The sequence below is a fragment of the Hyaena hyaena genome, unplaced genomic scaffold (assembly GCF_003009895.1).
Source record: "Hyaena hyaena isolate Hyena2069 unplaced genomic scaffold, ASM300989v1 scaffold_1310, whole genome shotgun sequence".
NCBI classification, from domain to species: Eukaryota; Metazoa; Chordata; class Mammalia; order Carnivora; family Hyaenidae; genus Hyaena; species Hyaena hyaena.
In genome coordinates this window covers 410,248-420,990 of record NW_024081920.1, presented here as the reverse complement: position 1 = coordinate 420,990, position 10,743 = coordinate 410,248, and the positions used below count along the sequence as shown (strand labels likewise).

Below are 10,743 nucleotides of genomic sequence, written 5' to 3'. Positions count from 1 at the left end.
AAAACAGGTAGGACTCTCATACACTGGTGATGGGAGTACAACATGGCACAACTGTCACTTTGAAAAATAATTAGGTATTTTTTAAATAAAGTTAGACACTTAATATGTACCTGGGTAATCCACTTTTATGCATTTAAACAAAAGAAATGAAAACTTAGGCACATGTAAAAACCTATGTGTGAATGCTTATAACAGCTTTACTTATAAACTTCCTTCATCTACCAAATGGATAAACAGAATATCAGCTATACCCATACAATGGATATCCATACAATGAAGCACTATTTAGCAATAAATAAATCTCAAATGCATTATGTTAAATGGAAACAGTCAGGTTTGAAAGATTTTACACCATTTAATGAACCAAAGTTATAGGGTTAGACAACAGATTAGCAGTTGCCAAAGGCTTGTGGTGGGTGGAAGGAGTCAACTACAAGGCTAACATGATGAAATGTTTTGGGTTGATGGAACTTTTCCATATTTGGATTAAGGTGATGGTTGCATGACTCAATGACAGAACTGCACAAAAAGAAGTCAATTTCATTGGATATAAATTTTAAAGTCATTTTAAAATTGTAAACTCTCATTGAGGAACATTTGGCAGTTTAAGTTTGTTAAAGTTTACCTTTCAAGGCTCATCCATCTTTTCTTATGTCTTCCCTCCCTCATGCCTTGGTTTCCTGCCTTTTCCCTTTTTTCCTTTCTTCTACTCTTTATTTTTTTTTTGCAACAAATATGTTTTGGTCACTTTGATCACACAATGTATAGCTCTGGATCATGCACTGAAGCATTTGTGCTTCACAAATTCTAGTAATTCAATTTTTTAAATACTTCAGAAATGTAGTAAGCATGAGTCAGTAAGAAAAACTACATTTTGGGAAAAATATACACTTCCATGAATATGAAAAGTTGTCTTGATGTTATGAAAATTGTTTAAGGATAAATAAGATACATAGGTTTACAGATTATTTGCAAATTCATTTTCAGCCTCTCATGATTATGATTTTTTCATAAGGCTTTCATAAAATATCAAATTTATGTGGCAATGAAATCATTTAACTACATGTAATAAGACATCTGTCCAGTTCAAATTTGGTTAGCACCAAATATTATTAGAGTAATTTCCTAAGTAAATTGACAATAAAAGAAACATTATTTCTTATTCATAGCTTAGAGGAGGAAGGAACAGGAAAAAACAAGAATAAACAAAGCAGTTTCTTTTTGTGTGAATAAAAAGTTAGAATGTTATTGAAGAGGTCCATATAGGAAAAATAGAAAGTGTGGAATTGTGTAACATTTGATATAAAAAGAAAGGAGCAATATTAGAAATATTAAAAAGGTAAAAATGTCAGGAAATTTTATATACTGGGTGACTTATATCTTAGTACTTACCTGTACTGACTAGATGGATTGAACTGAGATATAAAGAAACAGCCAGTTAAAGTATAGAAGGGAAAGCATAAGGTTGCATTTTAAAGTTATGGATGTGTTGATTTTGATGAATATATGTGATGCAGTGGTAAAGATAATGGCCACCAGGCAAATTCACATAACTGTCTGAAAGTCGACATAAGGATGAGGATCAGCGATACAGATTTGGAAGGAATCTGCTTCTATGTAAAGTTGAATGAGAAAAGCAAGAGTTACAGTAGAAAATGGAGTTAGAGAAATTGGGACTGGAGTAGGGTTAATATTGAACCTGGGAAGAGGCAATTTATTTAAACTCTGAGAAGGAAAGTTTAGGTGTAACTGTATTTCAAGAGGTAGCTTAAGAGAGGGTGGGAAATTGAAAAAGATTAGAGCAAATCATCAATTCTTTTGAATGAGTAGAGAAAAGGTTTTGCTATAGAATGTGATGGGAGAAAAACTGAGTGGGAGGGGGGTTGGAAATGTGAATATGTGAAATTGCTTTTGATAGGAATGGAATTAGTATCCAATCAAAGAAAATTAATTAATGGAAGATGGATTCTCTAAATCTATAGCACCATACAATCTGACCTATTGCACAGTTGGTGTCCTCTATCTATTTTCAGCTTTGAAGATGTTGAAATTTAAAAAGAGATAGTAATATTTGTTTAGTTTTATATTTGTGCTGACATAGACGGAAAGTAAAAAGAAATCAGAATCCATGTGGGATACAAATAATCAATCTGTACAGGTAAAAAAACCCAAAGAAACCAAAACTAAACACACACACACACACGACCAATGAACCAACAAACAATGAAAAATATTGGCTGAGAGATTAAAATGAAATTACAGTAATGCAGTTACTCAAAACACTTATTTGTCAAAATAAATAAAAAATTTGAGTAAGAATGTGACTGAGATGTAAGATGTCACATTTTAATGAGCACTAGAATATAGAGGTTAAATTATTGTAAGTAGAGCAATTCCATAGTTTAATTACTCAAAATAATTTAAAACAATGATTATATGATATAGAGATGAATTCTTTTTAGTTAATAAACTGAACATTTTGAGATTCTATGGTATTGAAGAGAATCTGAAATAATATTAAATTACTGTAGGACTATCATGTAGATAAATGGTAATTGACTAAGAGAGCTTAGTCTATATGAGCACATTCTATATGAGCATTTCTTCCTTATCTAGTTATGTTGACCTTCAAGATCTAGGAAGTCTGGAACACACCTGGGGCATTGAGGACCCCCTGCTCTATTATTTCTGTCATAAGTAATTTCTGGAATAAAAAATTTTGAAGTTACATCGACAATCTGGACTAGTTCCCAATATGATCCTTGTTTCTTTTTTGGAAGCATGAAGATGATAATACCATATCAACTTCACAAGAGTCTTAACAAGACTCACAAAGTCATGAGTATTATGATAATGAAGGTGTAAAGCAAATGTGATAAATCATGTAACTGATGAAACTCTCTTGCTTTCCTTTTCTACAGGACACAGCAAGATTTCTTAGGTTGATACTGAAAACTGAAGATGAAACACTAGGGAGTCATTTCAACTGTAGATTTTGTGGGAAAATAGAATGTGGAAATCATGGAGTCACTTTTCCTTGAGATATTTTTATTAGTCTTGCTGTGTTTTCAGACAAATAAAGGCAACTGTCAATCATTTTAGGGCATGGAAAGAGGCAAAGATGGCCCTGACAGACCATGACTGAGCTCTAGGCAGCCTCTGAAACTAACCCCCTGCACACACATGCACACAAGAAAATGCCTTTTTCCACCAGCCTCCTCAGTACTATCTCATACCCCAGACATAAGTATCTAGAAGGTGATTTTACAGCCCTGGGGGGACCTTCTCAGAAGCTCCAGAGAATAGCCCTGCTGATTGATCTGTGAAACTCTCCACGGTGTGATAGTGGGAGGACTTTGAAGCAGTGCAAGAAATAAAAGTCCTCATGTGGGTAGTGATGATGGTTTTGCTAGGCAAGCCTCAGGCTGCTTAAGATCCTCTTCCAGGTAGAGATATTCCCAGCAGCCAGGTAAGTTTTAGAGCAAAACCAGAGGATAAAGTTGGCCTATCAACAAAGTATTTTAAGATACCATCACTAAAGTTTCTAATTATCTCCCAACCACTTCTTTCTGTCCCCTTATCTTTCCTTTGTCCTGTATTCTCCAACCCAAGCACTCCATGTCCTATGTTCTTGCCTGCTTTCTCATTCACATCATTAAGGGAAAGATGAAGACAACTTCTTTAACGTCACAATGTGTAGGTCATCTTTTTCTAAAAAGTGGATAAATATCTGATCCCATGGTCTTAAAATGTAGGGAACTCCCTCCCTACTCAGTCCCTACTCAATGTACTCAGAGAATAAATGTCACCTATAGAATACGGAATAATTGTTTCTGTATTATTTAGACATTGGCCTTTTAAAATTCCTTTCATTTAGAACCTTAGAATGATGGAGTTTGGGAATTCCCCCCTTGATAGGACAGTTTGTGGCTCTACTATCAGGTAAGGTATGGTTACCATTAAACTCTTCCTCAGGAGGGTTTTTCTTCCTATTTCCTCAGGTTCTCTCTGCCCATCATGCATCCTGGTAATAATGAAAAGTAAACCTCTATTTTAAAGACAAGTTCCAATCTTACTCTATCATCTACAAATATCCTAGACTGTCTAGAAACTTGGAAGTTTCCCTAATACTTAAAACAGATGGAAGTGTGTTTTTTTTGTTTGTTTGTCTGCTGCTACTCATATAATGATAAATTTTGTAGTTTTAATTTTATTGTTCACCTATTCCTATAATCAAGGAGCTATAATAATGCTGTATAGCTTGTGGTAGCCTGGGGGCAGATGCAGAACACTTAGACAATTTGTTTTTCCATAAATGTTGTGGTATGGACAGCAGAGGGCCAGGGCCAGATGAAACTTTCATAGGAAGAATTTGGTATCTTAAAGCCTAGTCATCAGGAGGTAGACTGGAGCCCCTGTTGTTTTCTAGATCCTGGGCAATATAGATAAAGAATAAAATCTAAGGACCTATATTAGGGAGTTAGCGGCTTGGTCAAAGGATGTAGTTTTGACTTGGTCTTCTGTAATTGTACCCTTAAACTCCCATTGCACTTAGCTGTAATTTTCTTCATCAAGGCTGTGTCTCTGTCCCACTCTTACCTGCTTTGCTACTAATTAGGTGTTTGACTCAGGGCAAGTTATTTTCTTTATCTGGGTTTCAGTTTCTCTATTAGTAAAATGTGAAATAGATCAACCTTTACTTCTGCTAGTCTTTGGATCTCTGTTTTTCTCTTTTTATTCCTTTTATATTTTCTTCTTTCCTCCCCTACCTTATTTATCTTTTCACTCTCATTTTCTATATCTTAAACTTTTCTCTCATTTCTACTTTTTTAGTATGATCATCTGAAAAACATAAGCACTTTGTTTCTCAAAAATCACTAAAACAGGCAAAAACTAAAGTAATGGTTTATTGGAAAGAAATGTATCTGGCAATCTAATAGGCCAGATATTTGAACCAATAGCTAGCTCCATTTCATAAGAGTAATGGAAAGAAATGAATATTTTTTAGAAAGAGAAAACATGTCCTGCCTAAGACTGGGGGTATATGAATCAGAAATCTTTCAAAGAGGATCTTTTGGGAGATGTCAAACAAGGTAACAATATGATTTTTGATTCATCATGAGCAGGGGTCAGCCAGAGATGTATATGTAGCTTGGAGGTGAGATATTCAATGATTGAAGAAAAGAGGGTAAAATATTAAAAAATTACAAGAGATACAAAGTAAATGTGATTCTTTGCTAATAGAGGAGAATCTATCAGTTTTCACTTCCAATAACTGTAAAGAACTCTCACCTAAAATATTTATAACACACAGAGAAAAAAAAATGAGAAGAAAACAAATGAAAAACCCAATGTCAACACAGAGAACATATGAAGAAAGGAATTTTTGTTCCAAGTAGTCATAATTAAAAACACATATCTTGCTTTCTAATGCCTCTACATTTTACATTTTTAATGCTTACACTGCCCCTATGGGGTAGGTACAGTGATTGTCACATGTTACACATATAAGGTTATATGCTGAGGAGCAGAGGAACTGGAATGTGAATCCAAGATATGTCAATTTAGAGTCCATGTTCTTGACACTACATTGCCTCATAGTGAACTTGATCCCAATCAACTGATAAAGGCAACTGAGGAGTGTCTTAAGTGTGAGAGCCTCTCAGAGTATGTTCTACATCTAGCTAGCATTCATGTCTGACACCAAATGCCCCATCAGAGGGCCCTGTGGCATCAGTATAGTTACTGATTCTGGCAACATAAAGGTGTCTTCCAGATGTCTATTCAGATCTCTGTAAAGACTCTCTCAGAATGCATGTAAAGACTCATGCATTATGCATGATCACTGTGCCTTAGCAATAGGACATTATCAGATGATCCTAATCCTGAAAAAGACTTCAAGTGAGACCTGAGGGTCTCACTTCCTTTTAGACAAAGTGAGTTATGTTTTAAAAAAGGAAAAAAAGAAAAGAAAAAAGAAATGCTGATATTGCTTTCCTAAGTATAATTTAGTACCCATTTGACTGAGATTTTGCTAGATTGTAGATAATACATTTCATTTTCTGTAATTATAAGTGGCTGCCTGAGGTTCCTGGGATGAGAATGATTCTGAGGCTACATTCAGGTTCAGTGTAAATGAAGAAGAGTTGTGCTCAAATAGAATCATAGGTATGTACACTGGGAATTTCCATCCCTATCTGAGATACAAGGTCCGTGGCCTTCTTGAGAGATCTTGGCATAAGGAGTGTGATGGGTAGGGATGGCATCCTATATGGGGAATCAAATAATTCATATTTTATATTGATTCTGTCTTAGTTATTATTATGTCCTTAACCTTGCTCAACTGTTTATAATATATTGGTTAGAAAGAGGGAGGAAAGGACAGGAGAGAGAGAACATTTTCCTAATGCACTGGCATTACAGTGTATGCTTCAAATTGAATGGGACTTATTTGTAGTCAGGTGAGTCTTTTTCTCCTGGGCCAGGAGATGCCTTCTCAACAGAATACATGGGGGAGGAGTAACTTCAGGATTCAGTCCTCTCTTTTATCCTCCTTACCAGTGTGGAAACAAAATTGTTTCACTCTGAGGGAAGTCAGATTCTAATATATTATTAATCCCTGTACTGTATTTTCAGGAAGCCACACCCATCATGACCCTACAGGCTCCGTCCTCATGCCTTTGTCACACTGGCTTCATGGCAGATAATAACTACTCTCACTTCCAACACCCTTACTTTGTCTTAATGGGAATTCCAGGGCTTGAGCAAAAGTATTACTGGATGGCATTCCCCCTGGGTGCTATATATATCATTGCCCTTTTTGGCAATGGTGTTATCATCTCTACCATCAAGTCTGAAACATCCCTGCATATCCCCATGTACTATTTTCTATGTATGCTGACACTGGCAGACATGGGGCTTACCCTCTGTACTTTGCCCTCTATGCTAGGCATATTCTGGTTTAACTATAAGTCCATTGCTTTTGATTCCTGCCTTGTTCAGATGTACTTCATTCACACCTTCTCAGCCATTGAATCTGGTGTGCTGGTGGCCATGGCCTTTGATCGGGTTGTAGCTATCTGGAACCCCCTCAGGTATGGCACCATTGTAACCAATGGCATGGTCTGCAGAACAGGGGCAGTCATCTTAACAAGGGCAGTCTGTGTGGTCTTCCCTGTGCCTTTCCTCATCAAGCGGCTTCCCTTCTACCACTCCAATGTCCTCTCCCACTCCTTCTGCCTTCACCAAGATGTCATGCGCCTTGCCTGTGCCAGCACCCGTATCAACAGTCTCTATGGCCTTATTGCTGTCATCTTCACCAAGGGTTCTGACTCCCTCTCCATCCTCCTTTCCTACGTGTTCATACTCCGCGCAGTAATGGCCATTGCCTCAGGGGAGGGCCGGCTGAAAGCACTCAATACCTGTGTTTCACATATCTGTGCTGTACTCATCTTCTATGTTCCACTCATTGGGGTGTCTGTCATTCATCGTTTTGGAAAGCATATTTCACCACTGACTCATGTCCTTATGGCTAATGCCTACCTTCTTGTACCCCCTGTGCTAAACCCTATAGTCTATACTGTGAAGACCAAGGAGATAAGAAAGAAAATCATCCAAATATTTGTTCAAACCAAGATCACTGTGGGTTAGGGTCAACTGGTTTGAAAGAGGAAGAATTTATTCTGTAAAGTCTCTCACTACTATAAGAAATAAAGGGTTTTATTTTTCATGTTTTCTGTGTGATTTGAATTAGAGATTTTCCTGCTCTCAAAGTATACTTTCCTTTTCCTGTGCCAAATTGTTCTTCCAAGGAGATAAGAAAGAAAATCATCCAAATATTTGTTAAAACCAAGATCACTGTGGGTTAGGGTCAACTGGTTCGAAAGAGGAAGAATCTATTCTGTAAAGGCTCTCACTACTATAAGAAATAAAGGGTTTTATTTTTCATGTTTTCTGTGTGATTTGAATTAGGGATTTTCCTGCTCTCAAAGTATACTTTCTTTTTCCTGTGCCAAATTGTTCTTTGCCTAGTATAGAAAGAGTGACATCTTTAGGAACTGTTCAATGTACTGTCCTGTAGCCCTGTATTTATGAGTTGGCATGTAATAGCTGAAGGTAGGGCATATTACTAATTCAATTTTTAAATAATTGTTTTGGACACAAGTAGGTCATGAGTTTAATGTCTTTTAAATTAAAGCTCACAAAATCAATTTAACATTTTAGCTCAAGAATTAAGAATGGTCTCCATTAATTTAAGGGGGGAGAAATGAACTATACTCAAATAATAATAGAACACCTGGGGACGATACATTATTAAAATAAAACATGAATCAGAAAAATGATCAAATTTTAAGATTAAGATTATAAATGTATGGGTGCCTGGTGGCTCAGTCGATGAAGCGTCTGTTGATCTCAGCTCACGTCATAAGCTCATGGTTCATGGGGTCAAGCGCCGTGTTGGGCTCTGTACGGGCAGTGTGGAGACTGCTTGGGATTCTCTCCCTTCCTCTCTTTCTGCCCCCCGCTTCCTGCGTGTGCACGCGCACACACACACACACACACACTCTTAAAATAAGTAAATAATCTAAAGAAAAAAATGAATATACATGTATACAGTTGATCAGGGGCCAACTATGTTGCATAACTTGAGATCAAAAGATTAAAAGTGAAGTTGAGCTTTTGCATGTGTGACACTGCTTATTTTCTTACCTTGGCACCTAGTGCTGTTATGAAAGTAAGCTTAATCATAGGAGTACAATTATTTGTAAACTATGAGGTTCTGTGTAACTATACGGAGTATTCAAGAATATCAAATCTAAGCGAATGAGAGAACTTGTATTTATAGATTGTCCACTAAGCAAAAGACACAATGCCAGAGCCTTTTACATGTTATTTTATTTGGTAATTACAGCATCCTTGTGAGGGAGAGTGGTATGGACTGTTACCTATATATGATGAGGCAAATACAGAAAGGGAGAAATCTGAAAATTTTTATAGCAATTTGAGTGCAATGACACCAAAGCAAACATGTTGTATACAACACAATAAAATTGTATGGGTCCATTTCTTTTCCTGGTCTGAGTAGGTGGAGCATGGGGTTTCCCAGGAAGGCAAGCAGGTGCAGGTTGAGCCCATAGGGCATGATTGTGGTTTCTGGTGTGATGAGGGGAGTTAAGTGCAGGTCCAGATGGAGGGGCAGGGAGAGGAGGAGCAGGGATGAACTGAATTTAAAAAGGGGGTAGAGGTGCCTGGATGGCTCAGTCAGTTGGGAAACTGATTCTTGATTTCCTCTCAGGTCTTGATCCCAGGGTTGTGGGATCAAGCCCTGCACTGGGCTCTGTGCTGAGTGTGGAGGATTTGCTTATCTATTGTATTTTAAGATTGTTTTGAAATGCTAATATTTTTGATGAGAAAAGGAAATCTTAAAAAGATCTGGATGAGAGATTATGATCTATCATCTTTATATATCAAGGACTTCTGTGGCCCAGTCTCCACACTACAGTGAACTAGATCTCTAATTCATATTTTTGGAAAGTAATGTGTTTATTGTAGGTTTCTTTAAAAGAGTGATGAAGGGGTTTTGCAGTGCAAAAGGCATAACGATACTTCATGAAATTCTCTTTGAGCATTTTTATTGGTCTTCTTCTCAAGGAGGCTGCTAATAGTCTATTTTTCTGTTCCCTCTCTTCACATGGTCCTCTCATGAAACCTAGCTCCCTGCTCACTTCCTCCTTCCAGCCAGGTGTAGCTGTCCTCAAGTGTGAGTATATGAGGAAAAAAGTTTTGTTCCCACATGGAGAATTAAACAAGTGTTGTTCAGAACATTTCCATGCCAGAGGAACTTCAGTCTCTGTGTTTCTGTCAATGTGGCCATGTACAACATGCTTTTTGTTTGTTTTGTTTTTTTGAGGATATAATTTTGTTGTTTTATATGTATGGTTACTAGTCACAGACCAATTTGATTTTCATTTGATTTTAAATTTATATCATGCTATTTCTATGCAATGGTTCATGTCTGAAGGTAGACTTGAATTGTTACCTAAGTATTAACAGGGGATGACTGATGAACATGTGATACTTTGTGGCTATGACAAATTGGCAGTTCTATGAAATAAACCAGGAGATGAATCTAGCAGCCTAAGTTTTCATGTAAACATCCCCATATCTAGGTTATATAAATCTGTTCTCTGGAAAATTGTTTTCAATAGATATACTCCATCTGATAAATCCTTCATTAAAAAGTAGTAAGCTTAGTCATGTATTCAAATGTATTTTTCTAAAACATTTTAAGATATAGTTAAACATGTAGTTTGACATATTATTACTGTGCTGTTTTCTTCCTGCTTAGAAAGATTCTCTCATTCCATTCCATAATTCTGACCACCCCCCACCACCATGTATCTTACATTTGCAAGAGGACCAAACAATACTGATTACCATGGGTGTCGATGACACAGGAAAATCAAAGAATCAAGGACTGAGTTTCTGAATATGTGTCGGTATGTTTTTGAATGTTGTATAAATGAAGCATGTTTAAACCTTTAAAGAAAGAACTAGAAAGTAATTACTGTAAGGAAGAGCAAGAGTTAAAGTTGTGTGGTAATTGAAGTATATAAAAAAAAACTCCACATAGAGATAATGTAAGGGCAATTAAAAATGAACAATTAGATCATGAGAGAAAAAAGGAGAGAGATCCATTGGGCTATATTTAAATATTTATTTTTGAGAGAGAGAGAGAGAGAG

The 10,743-nt window shown here is 36.6% G+C and overlaps 1 protein-coding gene across 1 annotated transcript; it reads left to right on the top strand.

The window, feature by feature from the left end:
- Positions 1-6,696: 6,696 nt before the first annotated feature.
- On the top strand, positions 6,697-7,650 carry LOC120224929 (olfactory receptor 51H1-like). The gene has a single exon (XM_039223169.1). It carries the CDS (start codon positions 6,697-6,699, stop codon positions 7,648-7,650), a length of 954 nt encoding a protein of 317 aa, XP_039079100.1.
- The last annotated feature ends 3,093 nt before the right edge of the window (positions 7,651-10,743 follow it).